This window comes from Typopeltis vanoorti, chromosome 7, assembly GCF_054136105.1.
Source record: "Typopeltis vanoorti isolate ZY-2024b chromosome 7, IOZ_Tvanoo_1.0, whole genome shotgun sequence".
In the NCBI taxonomy this organism is placed as follows: domain Eukaryota; kingdom Metazoa; phylum Arthropoda; class Arachnida; order Uropygi; family Thelyphonidae; genus Typopeltis; species Typopeltis vanoorti.
The window spans coordinates 138,883,810-138,901,906 of NC_143555.1; the positions used below are offsets into that span (position 1 = coordinate 138,883,810).

Genomic DNA, 18,097 nt, shown 5'->3' on the forward strand with positions numbered 1-18,097 from the left:
TCTTTTTTTGAAAGATCCCTTCACATTTCCAGAATAATCAACATGGCTAATAAAATTAAAGCTGGATTTTACTGACTACATGTTTAAATTCATATGATTTATTATGAAAATATTACAACAATATGCAAGTCTAAAATGTGAAATGAAATTCACTATAAAGTACTATTATGATAAAAAAACTATGAGTATATCAAGCATTTTAATAATGACATAATAATTTTCATACCTGCAGCTATCAAACACAGAAATATAAACTTCAACACTAAACTTTCAAGAAATTTACCCTAAAGGAATTATAAATGCCATAAAGCACACTAAAAATACATAAACCATCAAAGAAATAATTCAGCAAGCTGTATGATATTGTAATTAACTTTTTCAAAGATTTAAAGTTTCTGACTAGAGATGAAAATTTACTCTCTTCTGGTAAAAGATATTTTGCCCTTCTCTATGTAGCAGTTTTAAATCTAATCTAATCATCTGTTGTTTTGACATAGCTTTCCATATTTGACTTAAGAATCAAACATATCTTCATTCTGATTTCTTGAACACTTCCAGAGATCTCTATCCCTTATTTCTATTGACATGTTTGTCCTTTCAAAAGTTTAGCAACATTGTTTCCTTCCAGTTTCTGAATTGTCTACAGATGCACTTCAGTGATCATAATCCTTGCAGAGAGCAAGGATTATGAATGATATTCTGGCTGAAATGTGTGAGGAGATGGGAGTACAGTTTGTTAATGTGTGGAATGAGTTTGAGGGATGAAGTGAGTATGGGAGTGATGCACTGCATTTGAGTGGTTACGGTGTGAGTCGCTTGGAGAGACTGCTGCTGGAAAGTAGAGAAGTGAATACAGAGAATGCATCAGATCGAGAGGGGAGTGATGTGGAAGAGCAGGAGAGTAAGACAGGAGAGATTGAAGAAGTGGAAATGAATGGGAAAGTGAGTGGTATGAGTATAGAAAATGAGAGAATGAGTGTGCAAGAGGAGTAGGGAAACAGGGAGGCTCAGGGTGGACGGGTACACAGCGTGAGAAAGGTGGATGCTCCAAGAGGAAGTGAGAGCATGTGTAGGCAGGAAAGTAATGGGATGATCAGGGATCAAGAGGAAACAGATTTTATTGCAAAGGGTTCTAAAATGAAAAGGCAGAAAGGGAAATGGCCCCAGTCCAGCATGGAGAGATCACATCGAGTGAATGGTATCAGTGGAACTAGCTGTAGATCCAGAAATGAGTTGTAGTGTTTGTATACCAATGCTAGAAGTATAAGAAACAAGGCGGATGAAATGGTTGCACTAATTGTGTCTGTGTAGCCAGAGATTGTTGGAATAAGTGAGACATGGTTAGATGAGGACGACATCCTGAGAGGAATAGAGATGGAAAGGTATGATGTTTTTCGTGAGGATAGAAGGGATAAAAAGGGAGGGGGAGTGCTATTAATGATAGAGAAAAGTTATGTCCATACAAGGTAGAGATGCAAGAGGGAAATAGGGCCAGTGGTTTTGAGGCAGTATTGTGAGATAGAGGTGAATAGAATCAAATACTTGGTGGGATGTTGTTATAGACCTGGTAATGTGGATGGTGGGGATAGTGAAATGTATAGTCAAATAAGTCAAGCAAATAAGAAAAGGGTGATCATTATGGGTGATTTTAATTATGGCAATATAGACTGGAATGAAGAGATAGCGACTGGAAGTAAAGAAAATGAGTTTCTTGAGTTTGGGATAACTACCTAGGACAGATGTAACAGAGGGCACACGAGGATTAAGGGTCTTGGATTTGGTCATCTCATCGGAAGATGTAATTATAAATGAGGTGTCAAATCATCCACCAATTGGTGAAAGTGACCATGAGGTGATTACCTGGGTGGTTGCCAGCAGTGCAAGGACCACTGTGAAAAAAGGGTATATGTGGAACTACAAGGGGGGTGATTATGAAGAGCTCAGGAGACAGCTTGCAGATGTAGCATGGAATGAGGAGTTAGCTGGAAAAGAGATCAATACAGCTTGGGGGATTTTCAAAAACTATTTAGTAGATGCAATGTCTAAATTTATACCATGGGTGAGAAGGTTAAATAAGGTAGGTGTGAGATGGATGAATAAAGAGATTAAGCATGCAATACAGAAAAAAAGGGCATTGTGGAGGCAGCATAAGAGAAGTTGAAGTAACCAATTTCATGAGGTCTACAAAGACCAGGCAAGGAGGGTGACTTGGTTGGTGAGAGTAGCTAAAGAGAGGTATGAACAGCAGTTAGCTAATGAAGCTAAAAAGAATCCTAAGGAGTTCTTTCGATATGTAGCCAGCAAAAGAAAGAATGATTATGGAAGGATGACACTGATTGGAGGAAATGGTATAAAAACAGCTGTTGCAGAATGTGTGGTGGAGATACTTAATGAGCAGTTCATAAAGATCTTTCAATCTTGTGAATGTGACTTCATGGAGAGATTAAGAGCAGTTGATGATGGGGAGGAGAGACTGACTGTAAGTGAGCAAGAGGTGTTTGGGGAGTTGAGTAAAATAGATGTAAATAAGGCTGTGGGACTTGATAATATATCACCGCATATTCTGAAGGAGTGTGCCAGAGAGTTGAGAGCTGCCTTGACATATTTTTTTAATACGAGTCTTGCACTTGGTCAACTCCCTAAAGAGTGGAAGGAGGGCAAGATTGTGCCACTTCATAAAGCAGGTGATCGAACTCAAGCATCAAACTGTAGGCCTATCTGTGTGTCAGGTGTTGTGGTTAAGTTGTTGGAGAGGCTTGTGAGAGCTAGGATCCAGAGTTGGGTTGACAACAATGGTATTATCTTTGATGGACAGCATGAATTTGCTAAAGGGAGGTCATGTTTTAGTAATCTACTTACTTATTACAATAAAGTGACTGCTTCCTTGGACAGAGGAGAAGGATACACAGTAATATACTTGGATTTCGCAAAAGCTTTTGATAGAGTACCTCATGATAAGTTGACAGTCAAACTAGAGCAGATGGGGTTGGATATTAGATTAGTGCATTGGATTGGAGACTGGCTGTCTGATAGGTATCAACAAGTTGTGTATGGGGGTGCAATATCCAGGAAGAGGAAGGTCACTAGTGGAGTGCCTCAGGGGTCTGTTTTAGGGCCATTACTATTTAACTTGTATATTAATGATATTGGCGAAGATTTGGATGGAGATATTCAGTTGTTTGCAGATGATGCAAAGTTGGGACGAACCATAAAGAGTAGTGAAGATGTTGTGGCCTTGCAAGAAGACTTGAATAAATTGAGTGATTGGGCAAGCAAATGGGGATGCGAGTTCAATGTTGCAAAATGTAAGGTTTTAAAATTTGGAAAACAAAGATGGGATGCAGAATTTATGCTCGGTGAGAATATATTGTTGGAAGTGGAGGAAATAAGAGATCTGGGGGTGATGGTGGATAGGGATCTGAAATTTAGGGGACACATCGCCAAAATTGTGAAGAGATAACACAAAGACTTCTGGGAATGATGCGGAGGACACTAACGTGTAGAAGTAGGGAGATATTTTAAGGCTTTGATTAGGCCACACATGGACTATTGTGCCCAGATTTGGTCACCAGGTTTTCAGAAGGATGAAGAGATGTTGGAGAGGATCCAAAGGCGACTGAGTAAGGTAGTTTCTGACCTCTGGAATGTTGAGTATGAGGAAAGATTGAAAAGATGTAATTTGCAGAGTCTTGTGGAGAGAAGGAAGAGGGGAGATATGATAGAGACCTACAAGTTGGTAAGGGGTTGTTATAGGATCAATGGTGGAGAAGTTCTGCAGAGAATAGTGGGAGATCAGGGGAGAACCAGAGGTCATCCCTGGAAACTGTATAAGGAGGGTGTGAGCAAGGGAGTGAGAGGCAGGTTTTTTTCGTGCAGAGTTGTGAGTGATTGGAATGCCTTGCCTGAGAGCGTGGTGTCTGCAAGTAGTTTGAATGTGTTTAAGACACGGTATGATGAGATGTGTGTGTGAGATAAAAGGACCTCCTAGATGAGTCTTTGACTCCATGAGGTCTTGTTTAATAATAATAATAATAACAAAGTGGCAATATGGTAATATTGCTGAGAAGGATGTCACACTTGAGTAATTATTGACAGGCATATTTTGATGGTATATGCAATGTATAGAGTCACATTTTATGTGTATCTAACAGCAGTGTAGCAAGGCTTTTATTTCCCCTTAGCAAAATCATAGCAAAGTGCCTTTTGTACTGTAACAATTTCAATAATTATTAAAATATCCTGCCAATGGCACCCTTTTGAAAACAGTGCCTTTCTAGTGCCAAAGTGTTCCTATGCCTATGGTATCTAATGATAATACATCAAACATGTACATGGCATATGGCCATCTTATTATTATTATTAACATCCAACCTCCATGGAATCAGAGACTCATTATGGGAGGTACACACACATAGCTCATCTGACATGCCTTTAACTGATTCAATGTGTCTACATTCACAACACATACTCAGGCAATGCATTCATTCACCAACCACTCTCCATGCAAAGGACCTTCTCCTAACTCCTTTGCTCACACCCTCCTTATACAGTTTCCTGGGATGGCCTCTTGTTCTACCCCCCCCCCTCTTCTCCCATTCTATGAAAAATATCTTCCATGTCAAACTGATAACCCCTAGCTAACTTATGTCTCAATCACATCTCCCCTCCCCTCCCCTCTTCCTATTCACGAGTCTTTGCAACTTACATTCTCTCAATCTGTCATCATTCTCCACATTCCAACAACTACCACTGACCACCTTTGTGAATCTTCTCTGTACCCTTTCTAATATATTTATCATCACCATGAAAACCCAGTGACCAAATCTGTGTACAATAATCCATACAAGCCACTTGAAATTCCCTCCCAGAAAACAAACAAGACCTTATACTTATAAGGCCTTGTTTGTTTTACTCTGAAGGAGGAGAGGCCAATTTGCCTCAAGAACTCCTGAATCACTTGGTGTTAAGCATTGTACAACATTGTGAGAGCTGCATCACAGTTCAGGTTGGATATGTTCCATAATGAAATGTCTCTCCACAGTCTTCTGTAAGGACTGCACATTAATTCCTTGATTACATCCTCAGGAAAGTAACTTTTGATAAAAACATATTGCAATTTAATTTGTACAAAATTTATAACACATTTTTTGTGTAATATAATTTATTAGTATGTGAGCAATAAATATATGTCAACATTTGGCTGCAGTCAGTGGCACACTCAAGATTTAATCTTGGGGGGGGGGGGAGTTGAGTAGACGATTTGAGAATAGACACGACACTATGCATCACATATGACCTATGACTGAGCATCTGCAGTGATCGCCAATACTTGATACAGTGATCTCCTCTGGCCCAGCTCGGGCAAACGAAGTAGCGCCCGGTGCACTCAAGCACTAGTTTGTTCGCCTTGCATTCACAGTGGCCGTGATTCCCGAGAGCTATAGGGTATTCACACCTTATGTGATGGCTAATTCATAAGTAGTATAGAAAAAGAAGACACAACACAACATAAATAAAAAAAAGAAAGAATTTTAGTTAGGAAAATATTATTTTAAATTTTCTAGGGTTTTCTTTCCTTTTTCTTTTTTTTTTTGGGGGGGGGGGGAGATAAGGTCCCCTTTTCCCCCTCCCTGGGTGCGCCACTGGCTGTAGTCATGAAAATGTTTTCATATACTAGTAAAAATGTAGTTCATCCTTGGCTTTTGGACACCAGCAATTAGAGCATTTTGTAAGTTATAATAGTGGAACCTTTTTTGTTTGATTACAATTTGAGCATTAATTTATCACTTTATGCAGAAAAACATTTCTTGACAATTTTTAATATGGAGGCAGAAAGCTATTACAACATGAAAGATATCTTATGCTACAATTTACACAGCATCACTTGGGGGAACAGCGGGAAAAAGCAATGACAAGGAGCCATCCCTGGAAGTTACGAAAGGAAGCTGTGAGCAAGAGGTGAGGAGTGGTTTCTTTGCATGGAGGGTAGTTGAACTGTGGAATGCATTGCCTGAGAGAGTGGCTAGAGCAAGAACAGTCAATGAATTCAAGGAGTGGTATGATAAACTTTGTGTTTCCTAAAAACAATCTCCCACGATGAGTCTTTTGACTCAATGGATGCCTGAATAATAATAATAATAATTTGAAGTTTCACTATATCAGAATGGGGAACTGGACAATGAGACTTATTTGTGCCTATGGACCCACAGAAGGTTCTCCTAAGGTAGAAGTGGAGGAATTTTTTGAGGCTTTAGAAAAAGCAATTGACATAATGAAAAATGAAAAGTTGGATCCATGTTGGGGATCTAAATAGCAGAGTAGGAAATGATTGTCAGACATACAAAAATATTTTAGGAAAATAGCAAAGCTAATAATAATGGCAATTCCTGTTGGATTTCTGCTCAAGACATGGGCTGGTTATTACTAAGACCATGTTCCAACATACAAATGTGCACAACTTTCCTCTTCTCACATGGAGAGAAGAGGAAAGGAATAAGAAAGGTCTCATTGACTACATTATTGTTGATAGTGATGTTTTCTCTTTGGTACAGGACACTAGAGTGTACAGAGGATTTGAAATTGGAAGTGATCACTATTTAGTCTTGAGCAGGATAAAATTGAATTTCATATTGAAAAGAAGAACATGTAAGAAAGCTTTAAAACAAATTAAAAGTTGAGCAGCTCTCAGATGTGAACTGTAGACTAAAATTTACAAACATTATTCAAGAAAAAATGAAAGAGTTTGAGAACAGGAATCAAACCTTAGATATTCAGTGGCAAGCTCTAAAGAAAACATTGATTGATTCTGAAAGAGAGGCATGTGGTGAGGTTGTTTGCAAGGACAGAAAAATCAGAACTCCCTGGTGGACACAGGACGTTAAAGAGGCAATGAAGGAAAAGAAGAAAGCATATCAAAAGTTCCTGGCAAATAAGTCAGCTTGTGCTCTTAGAGAATACAGAGAGAAATGTAAGAAAGCTAAACACTGTGTAAAACTAGCTAAACAAAAGTTATGGGAAGACTTCGGTAAGAACATAGAAAATAAATATCAAGAAGGTGGCAAGATATTCAGGAGGTTGTTGAAGCTCAGAAATGGAGGAAAGAGTACTCTAAAAGGAATTAGAGATGATAAAGGTGATATGAAATCTGGAAAAAAAGATATCCTTGAAGTATGGAGTAATTACTTCGAAAAATTGCTAAATGAAACTAGCAGTGATGACAGCACAGTGATAAAAAACACTGACCAGGCATGCAATCAGGAATATACATTATTATTATTAAACAAGACCTCATGAAGTCAAAGACTCGTATAGGAGGTCCTTTTATCTCATATACATCTCATCATATCATGTCTTAAACACATTCAAACTCCTTGCAGACACCACACTCTCAGGCAAGGCATTCCGATCACTCACAACTCTGCACGAAAAAAATCTGCCTCTCACTCCCCTCATACCCTCTTTATACAGTTTCCAGGGATGACCTCTGGTTCTCCCCTGATCTCCCACTATTCTCTGCAGAACTTCTCCACCATTGATCCTATAACAACCCCTTACCAACTTATAGGTCTCTATCATATCTCCCCCCTCTTCCTTCTCTCCACAAGACTCTGCAAACTACATCTTCTCAATCTTTCCTCATACTCAACATTCCAAAGGTCAGAAACTACCTTAGTCAGTCGTCTTTGGACCCTTTCCAACATCTCTTCATCCTTCTGAAAACCAGGTGACCAAATCTGGGTACAATCGTCCATGTGTGGCCTAATCAAAGCCTTATACAATGGAACAAGAATCTCCCTACTTCTACACGTCAGTGTCCTCCGCGTCATTCCAAGAAGTCTTTGTGTTGTCTTCACGATTTTGGCAATGTGTCCCCTAAATTTCAGATCCCTATCCACCATCACCCCCAGATCTCTTATTTCCTCCACTTCCAACAATATATTCTCACCAAGCATAAATTCTGCATCCCATCTTTGTTTTCCAAATTTTAAAACCTTACATTTTGCAACATTGAACTCACATCCCCATTTGCTTGCCCAATCACTCAATTTATTCAAGTCTTCTTGCAAGGCCACAACATCTTCACTACTCTTTATGGTTCGTCCCAACTGTGCATCATCTGCAAACAACTGAATATCTCCATCCAAATCTTTGCCAATATCATTAATATACAAGTTAAATAGTAATGCCCCTAAAACAGACCCCTGAGGCACTCCACTAGTGACTTTCCTTTTCCTGGATATTGCACCCCCATACACAACTTGTTGATACCTATCAGATAGCCAGTCTCCAATCCAATGCACTAATCTAATATCCAACCCCATCTGCTCTAGTTTGACTGTCAACTTATCATGAGGTAATCTATCAAAAGCTTTTGCGAAATCCAAGTATATTACTGTGTATCCTTCTCCTCTGTCAAAGGAAGCAGTCACTTTATTGTAATAAGTAAGTAGATTACTATAACATGATCTCACTTTAGCAAATCCATGCTATCCATCAAAGATTATACCATTGTTGTCAACCCAACTCTGGATCCTAGTTCTCACAAGCTTCTCCAACAACTTAACCACAACACCTGACACACAGATAGGCCTACAGTTTGATGCTTGAGTTCGATCACCTGCTTTATGAAGTGGCACAATCTTGCCCTCCTTCCACTCTTTAGGGAGTTGACCAAGTGCAAGACTCGTATTAAAAAAATATGTCAAGGCAGGTGTCAACTCTCTGGCACATTCCTTCAGAATAAGCGGTGATATATTATCAAGTCCCACAGCCTTATTTATATATAGTTTACTCAACTCCCCAAACACTGCTTGCTCACTTACAGTCAGTCTCTCCTCCCCATCATCAACTGCCCTTAATCTCTCCATGAAGTCACATTCACAAGATTGAAAGATCTTTATGAACTGCTGATTAAGTATCTCCACCACACATTCTGCAACAGCTGTCTTTATACCATTTCCTCCAATCAATGTCATCCTTCCATAATCATTCTTTCTTTTCCTGGCTGCATATCGAAAGAACTCCCTAGGATTCTTTTTGGCTTTATTAGCTAACTGCTGTTCATACCTCTCTTTAGCTACTCTCACCAACCAAGTCACCCTCCTTGCCTGGTCTTTGTAGACCTCATGAAATTGGTTACTTCCACTTCTCTTATGCTGCCTCCACAATGCCCTTTTTCTCTGTATTGCATGCTTAATCTCTTTATTCATCCATCTCACACCTACCATATTTAACCTTCTCACCCATGGTAAAAATTTAGACATTGCATCTACTAAGTAGTTTTTGAAAATCCCCCAAGCTGCATTGATCTCTTTTCCAGCTAACTCCTCATTCCATGTTACACCTGCAAGCTGTCTCCTGAGCTCTTCATAATCACCCCCCCTTGTAGTTCCACATATACCCTTTTTTCACAGTGGTCCTTGCACTGCTGGCAACCACCCAGGTAATCACCTCATGGTCACTTTCACCAACTGGTGGATGATTTGACACCTCATTGATAATTACATCCTCCGATGAGATGACCAAATCCAAGACCCTTAATCCTCGTGTGCCCTCTGTTACATACTGTCTGAGGTAGTTATCCCTCAAAAACTCAAGAAACTCATTTTCTTTACTTCCAGTTGCTATCTCTTCATTCCAGTCTATATTGCCATAATTAAAATCACCCATAATGATCACCCTTTTCTTATTTGCTTGGCTTATTTGACTATACATTTCACTATCACCACCATCCACATTACCAGGTCTATAACAACATCCCACCAAGTATTTGATTCTCTTCACCTCTATCTCACACCATACTGCCTCAAAGCCACTGGCTCTGTTTCCCTCTTGCATCTCTACCTTGTATGGACATAACTCTTTCTCTATCATCAACAGCAATCCCCCCTTCTTTTTTACCCCTTCTATCATCCAGAAACACATCATACCTTTCCATCTCTATTCCTCTCAGGATGTCGTCCTCATCTAACCATGTCTCACTCATTCCGACAATCTCTGGGTGCACAGACGCAATTAGTGCAACCATTTCATCCGCCTTGTTTCTTATACTTCTAGCATGGGTATACAAACACAACAACTCATTTCTGGATCTACAGCTAGTTCCACTGATACCACTGACTCAATGGGATCTCTCCATGCTGGACTGGGGCTGTTTCCCTTTCTGCTTCTTCATTTTAGAACCCTTTGCAATAAAATCTGTTTCCTCTTGATCCCTGATCATCCCATTACTTTCCTGCCTACACATGCTCTCACCTCCTCTTGGAGCATCCACCTTTCTCACGCTGTGTACCCGTCCACCCTGAGCCTCCCCGTTTCCCTGCTCCTCTTGCATACTCATTCTCTCATTTTCTATACTCATACCACTCACTTTCCCATTCATTTCCACTTCTTCAATCTCTCCTGTCTTACTCTCCTGCTCTTCCACATCACTTCCCTCTCAATCTGATTCATTCTCTGTATTCACTTCTCTACTTTCCAGCAGCAGTCTCTCCAAGTGACTCACACCATAACCACTCAAATGCAGTCCATCGCTCCCATACAGCGCACTTCATCCCTCAAACTCATTCCACACATTAACAAACTGTACTCCCATCTCCTCACACATTTCAGCCAGAATATCATTCATAATCCTTGCTCTCCGCCTCATTTCACCACAATCATACCTAGGCAACACACTGACTACCCTTCCTGTCACACTATTCTCTTTTATATTTCCAAGCAGTCTCCTGACATTCATTTTGACATGCTCTTTGTTCTCTCTCAAATCATTTGTACCAATTAATACAATTAACTCTTTTGCTCGGTCCCGCCTCATATTCAATGCCTCAATCTCTCTACTCATTTTACCGCCTGGAAAACATACCTTGTGCATTTTATCCTCTAGCACACCTTTAATAATGGAGTCGCCATACAACGCCACTCGCTCATCTTTCGCTAACTCTTTCATGCCATCATGATTTATTTTAATAGTTTTGACCTGAATTCTCTTATTTTCATTCCGCATCCATTTCATTTCTTGCTTCATCCAATCCAATTCACCTTTCGAACCTCGCGACACATTCTCTCTATCATTAAATCTTTCTTACTTTCTAACTCTCAACCCCCCTCTTCTCACTTTCCCTCTCATTCATCCTTCTTTTTTCCGTACTTTCGGTCCAACATACATCCAACTTTCACTATCATTCTTCTCACTTTCACTCTCATTTATCTTTCTTTGTTTCTGTACTTTCGAACTAACATGCGTCCAACTTTCGCCATCATTCATTCTTTTTTCGCTATCATTCATTCTTTCGATTTTTTTTACTTGCGATTTCTGCATCACGCCATTTCTACTTTCATTCGTTCTCTCAATTTCGTTTCTTTCCACCTCACTTTCATCCCTTTTAACATCCGTTATGGTTGTCAAATCGCTCTTTTTCTTTCTTCCTGATTTTTTAACATTTTTTTGCCTCTCTTTCTCACCATCCTCTTTCAAACGTGCACTCGCAACACAATCGGTACTAGAACTTTCTCTCATCAATTTCATATTCGCATTCATCAATTCCTCGTTCAGGTCACACTTCGCACACACCCTTCTTCCATCCGCACTAAACATCCACAAATCATTTATGTAATCAAAGGAATACATAAAATAGACCTCACACTTAACGAAACGACTGAAATCTAAATTAAAATCATGGAATGACAATGCCGCCACCATTTTTTTTTTTTTCCTCTACAGGTTACAAGGTCTAATAATAACGATTTCGTATTTAGTTTAGGCAAGAAAAAAACCCCACACTAATAATATCGGTAGCGTACAACGTTTACAGCTGCTCTTACTTAAACAATTACGCATATATACTTAATTATTCCTAGTAAAACTTATACATATCCATGCTTGAAGTAGAAAAAGCCATCAAAAGTCTGAAATGTGGAAAGGCATCTGGAGTAGATGATATTAGACCTGAAATGCTTAAGTATGGTGGTATAAGAGTCTTACAGTGGCTGCACTGCATAGTTCAGAAAGCCCGGACAGAGGGATGAATTCCCAATGTTGAAGTAGAGCTCTCATAGTACCCATATATAAAAAGTGAAATAAAACTGAATGTGAGAATTACAGAGGTATTTCCCTACTGAGTGTTCCTGGCAAGATCTATGCAAGTATACTTGAGAAACGGTTGAGAAGAATTGTGGAAGAAAAGCTTGGTGAAGAACAAGCTGGATTCAGGCCAAATAGAGGCTATCAGGATCAGATCTTCACTTTACGACAAATAGTTGAGAAAGCACGGGAATATAACAAAGATCTGTATTTAATTTTTGTAGATCTGAAAAAAGCATATGACAAGGTGCCAAGAGAGAAGCTATTCAATACATTACAGTTATATGGTATCAGTGGATCATTATATCAAGCAATACTTAGTCTTTACTTGAGTTGTAAGTCAGTAGTTAGAATTGAAGTACAAGGAGATCGTTTAATGTTAAATCTGTTGTCAGACAAGGATGTACATTATCACCTCTGTTATTCATTATCTAAATGGATTACATTATGAAGGAGATATTAAACCTGATATCAAAATTGGAGATGTTAATGTAAGCTCCTTGCTTTACGTGGATGATGTTATGCTTCTAAATAAATCCACTACAAGTCTGCAAGATTCCCTGACTAAATTGAATAACTGTTGTGATAGATACGGTATGAAGGTCAGCAATAACAAGACAAAGATAATGAAAATAGGCAGAAGTATTGTAATGTCAATTGCATTGTGAATTGAGAACCTGTGAAATAAGCAAAACATTTCAGCTACTAAGGCACGATTTTTAGTGAAGATGGTAAATTAAATACGGAAATAGACAACAGAATCAACAAAGCTGGTATGGTAGGAAGTCAATTGAATAAATTCATATGGAATAAGAGAGAAATTAGTCAGAACACTAAATTAGGCTATATACAAAACAGTGTTCAAACCAATTTAAACTTATGGATCTGAGAGATGGGTCAGAAGTAAAACATTTAACCAAAGACTACAGACTGCAGATATGAGAGTCTTGAGAAAGATTAGGGACGTGACCAGATGGCAGCAATGGCAATATCATATTAAAAACGAGGATATTAGGAAAGATTGTTAGCAGAGCTAATCTCAGGTGGTATGGTGACTTAAACAGAATGGGCGAGGAATGATTAGCCAAACAAGTGTTCTCTGTCAGGTTGGCAGGAAAAAGACCCAGAGGAAGACAAAGATATAGGTGGATTGATATGGTAAAAAGTGCCTTAGAAGATAGATATATAAATATAAGATCTGACAATGTTGTAGCTTTGACAGGTAACAGATTGATTTGGCAGAAAATTGTAGGTAGGAAGTTAGTAATGATGTAAATTTTTCATGTAGCACTATCATATCCTGTATACACCCCTTGAGGGTAAATGTCAGGAATTTGATGATGAGTCTCACTATATATATTGTGTATATATAGTGTCACTTCATTTTGTGTTCATGTATATTTATCGTCTCTGCAGACATCCGTCTCAATTTAGATTTGTTCTAAGAATCATCTTAGAACATAGGATTTAAATACATGAAAGAAATGTTATTACATTAAAATCCTACATTAATGGTAAAATTTTTACCATTAATCTCCATCATTGCAGTTTATTCAATATGAATAGGGAAATATGTCGTTATATGCATACGAAAGTATGTACATAAAACTCGTGAGGATAAAAATCTATTAAATGAAGGTGAGCCAAGCTGTTGGCTCACCTTCATTTAATGTGCCAAATGGTAAATATGAGATGATTCAGTAATCTCATCTTCAAAAAGAATTTTGCTTATGTATCCAAAACTGTTTTTTTCTTATCCTTCCTTGGCCATTAGATGGTCTATAGAATGTTTAAGTTAGTGTCTCAACCACCTCAGTTGTCTTTACTGAATTATTTCTATTAGAGGTCTTTGCTGGCTTTCTTCACAAATGATAACAATAAAAATGCGATTGTGCCATGTATATCCTATGATTGAGGACACGTTGCCCCAAAAGCTATGGATGATTTTAACGGTGTACTGAGTAGCAATGTTCCATGTCTGAGCCTCATGTGTAAAGATTATCTTATGGCTTGACTGGTGGTTCCGTACAGAAAAATTTGTTGTTTGTGGTGATGAGTTTTGATTTCCAACTACTAGTTAGGCTTTTATGAAATTATTATTATTATTATTCAGGCCACCATGGAGTCAAAAGACTCATCGTGGGAGGTCCTTCCTAAGTCTATCATACCACTCCTTAAACTCATTGACCATTCTCACTCTCACCACTCCATCAGGCAATGCATTCCATGGTTCAACCACCCTCCATGCAAAGAAACCACTCCTCACCCTCTTGCTCACGATTTCCTTTCGTAACTTCCAAGGATGGCCTCTTGTCATCACTCCATCCTGCTGTTCAACCAAGCGACGGAAATCCCCAGTGTCAACCCGGTAACCACCTCTCAACAGTTTAAAAGTCTCGATCATATCACCTCTCCTTCTTCTATCCACCAAACTCTGCAGTCAAACATTCCCTCAGCTGACATCCTCATAACTATCATTGTACAGTCCTGAACCATCTTTGTTATCCGCCTTTGTACCCTTTAAACAGTTAATTTATCCCCTTCAAATCCTGGGGGACAAAATTGAAGAGCTTTGTGTTTTCTTTTGACTATATGGTCATTTAGCTTAATGTTTCCTTCTATTATGTTTTCTATGACTGGCAACCCAATCAATTCTGCATTCTTACACAGATTATCTAGGTGTTTGGGGAAGCCTGAAGGTTAGAGTTGATTAGCACAGTATCATCAGCAAAGCAGAGACTACCTATGTGGATTTGGCATGTTGAATTATTCTATACACATTTCCTGTGAGTCTGAAAATGGAGTCAAGAATAATAATAAAAAAGTATGGCACCAAAGAATCACCCTGAAAAATTCCAGTAGAAATAGGAAAGACTTTCAGTCATTTCCTGTTATTGCTTTAATTATTTTGAAGAGTATGTCATAATAACTGAGAATTTTGAATATACTTTGCCTACTGATGGAACTGAAAGCCTTCAATTCAATGAATAACCTTACAGTAGAGAAATTAATCTTACCATAAAGAAATAATATTAATCTTACTGTAAAGCTAAATAATATTAATCTTAAGCTCATTGTAAAGATATAAACCTTGGTGTAAAAAAATATGATAGCAAACACTTACAAAGCGTCTGGTAATATGAGTGTGGTTCACTCCATAATTCATAACTAATTGCATACACCTTTATCTCATATCCAGCACCAGGATAAAGATTATCTAATAATATCCAGTTGTTCTTCGTTGTTTTCTCTTCTTTCTCTTTCGTGTCATTTCGTAAATATACAACTGCATATAGATCTTGACGACTAGTGACATCAGATTTCCAAGATACATTCCAACCATGCTGTATAGGATCAAGAAGTTCTATAACAGGAGATGAAGGCTCTAAAGAAAGAAATTATAATAAGAGCTTTAAGAGATTAATTATTTCAGCAAATAATATAAGAACATACAAATTTTTTTCTCCTTTAGTTAACAGTCAAAATATTTTGCTCTGAATAAAATAAGAGCATAAAATGAATGAATTAATAAATCTGATAAAACATTTCATTTATCTGTGCTAGTGATATCATCAGGGACAAAACTTATATTGCACCAATGAACAGGTGACAGTGTAAAATTCGATGCAGTAGGAAGTTTCGTTTTCTTAACTTTGCATCAACTTTTACAGAGGTCATGAATATTGTATAAAGATGAATATTGTAATTTAACACTGATTGTAAATTTTTGTTACAAATTTTGTATATAAAGGTATATATTAACTCTGTAGTCATAATAATTTTGTGATTTATGAAAAACAATGCTAGTATATGTTGAAACTGTATGAATGTTAAACTGTATATTTCAAGGGAAATGCCTTAGAAAGCAGCCTGGCATTTGATGTGGTTTCAATTTTAAAAAAAATAGCTTAGAAACTTTGTTTGTACAATGTAAAGTGCTTTCAATTGTGTTCGACCTTAACCAAATGCAAGTCTCAAGGACAGTGCAACAAAAGGCAGCGAACATCTAAGGATGTCCTGCATTTGGTAATTAAGATTGTTTTTGTGTGTTCTATGGGAAACAGAAGTAATCAACAACTTTGAAGGTCACATCCCCTTTTGCGTGGGAATATTAGGAGTTCTCTTAATCCAGGGACCTGAGGAGAAGTATAAGAAAGGATCAGGAAAAACTACAGGTATATGTAGAAACGAGGAAAGAAGGCAGTCTCCTCTCGTGGTGTCTCATACCAGCATTGTGGACGCAGGTCCATTAGAAGTCCAGAGAGAAGCCGGGAGGTATCGAAGGAGAAGAAGTCAGACCAGCATGCTTTGCCAGTAAGATAGTCTGCCATGTGCATCGGATGCCAAAAGCCGTCGGCTGACCTAGAAGGCATTGGTTTAATATGTATCAAGCCCCAGGAGTCCTCCATGATGCGATGGCACTAAAGGAAAGAAATCTGCATGAATGTTAAGGCCCAAGACAGAAAAACAGTCAGCAGAACCACTAAAGAGATAAGAAAGCCAGTTAAGATATATGTGTCAGAGAAGAACTATGAGTAAAATTTTTGTGTTTGTCTGTTTAACATTACAGAAGATAGATTGATAGTCCACGGGACACACTTACAATGGTTAATTCCGATTGTTTGTTCCGGACTAAGAAGCTGAGGATTAATTTGTATAATTTAGATATGAGATTATATTGAAGTATATATTACATGAACATATTAGTATTGAGATGAGAACATAGATTTTTGTACGATAGTATGGATGCATGTTTTAACGTGTGTACAATTATTGAGATATTATAATTCTTAGCCTTAGATTTTTTTAAAAAGAGCCAATTCATTTAAGATACTGTATAATTGCATCATAGTTAAATAAATGTTTGTTATGTTAAAAAATGTGTATGCACTGATCCTTAATCCAATGCACTGTTTCTAAATAAATACGAACTTGTGAGCGAAGGTAGATAAGAGTAGCCACGACTGTCCATAAAGCCTGAGATATATCTAGAGAGATTCTGCCAGTAATCTTAATTATATTTAATACCTATAAAGGGGAATCTTGGTGGCACAGTCGTAACATTATATAATGTTTTCCAAGGTATTAGAAAATGGATAACCTGTAGTAATCTAAGGTAAAGAGTAAAAGCGTAACAATAGAGTAATAAGAATATAAAGTAAATAATAGCATAATATTACAACAGACTATACGTTTACAATGGGTTTGAATTCTGCTGTGTGTGTAGGGGGGGGGATATTTATGATTGCCTTCAGGTGGGAGATGAACATCAATTGGGTGAGAGCACTGTCCAGCTTACTGTATGCTTGAAGTGGTTTGAAAAAAGCTCCATGTTTGGTCTCTAGAGAGGGTTTTAGAGCTACTTAATTCTTCCAATATTTTATCTTAGTCACCGAGACACAAAGGCAACATAAAAGTAAGTGAAACACATGGGCAAAAGACTAGTCTTAACTAGGTGAGGGCACCCTGTGTGGGCACCTGTTGGTGGCCTAGGACATAAACTGGGATCTTGAAATATTAATGTTTCTCATATTTTGGGAAGTTTAATTTATTTTCTCTTCTAAATTTTGAGAAATCAATTGGAAAAAGACCACCAAGCTCTATTGCAGTAAATTTATAAGAGAAAGATTATTTTTGGAATCTGCACCTGTTCTCAGAAATCAGCTTAATTTAAATAAATATGGCTGCATTAAACTTCCCAAAATATGAGAAACACTAATACTTCTAGATCCCGGTTTGCATCCTGGGCCACCAACAAGTGGCACAGAGAGTGCCCCACCTTGTTAAGACTAGTCTTTTGTACAAGTGTTTCACTTAGTTTTTTGTTGTGTGTGTGTGTGTGTGTGTGTGTGTGTGTGTGTTACAAATCTTATATTGTTATGCATGCATATGGTTCTGGTTCTATATTTTCATGTTATTTCAAATGGAATACTGTTGTTGTTTTTTTACCATTATCAAATTCCATACTGGATGTAACATCATCTCCAAAAAAATCCAGGTATGTTTAGAGCTTCA

General features: G+C 38.0%; 1 protein-coding gene across 2 annotated transcripts in view; it reads right to left on the reverse strand.

Annotated features, from left to right (window-relative positions):
* Ptp10D (Protein tyrosine phosphatase 10D) overlaps positions 1 to 18,097 on the reverse strand; it is a 253,950-nt gene that overhangs the window by 104,374 nt on the left and 131,479 nt on the right. For both annotated transcript variants that reach the window (XM_090395504.1, XM_090395503.1), the window contains exon 8: positions 15,207 to 15,467. In XM_090395504.1, the coding sequence (XP_090251630.1) occupies positions 15,207 to 15,467 (261 nt within the window). The remainder of the gene's footprint in view (positions 1 to 15,206; positions 15,468 to 18,097) is intronic.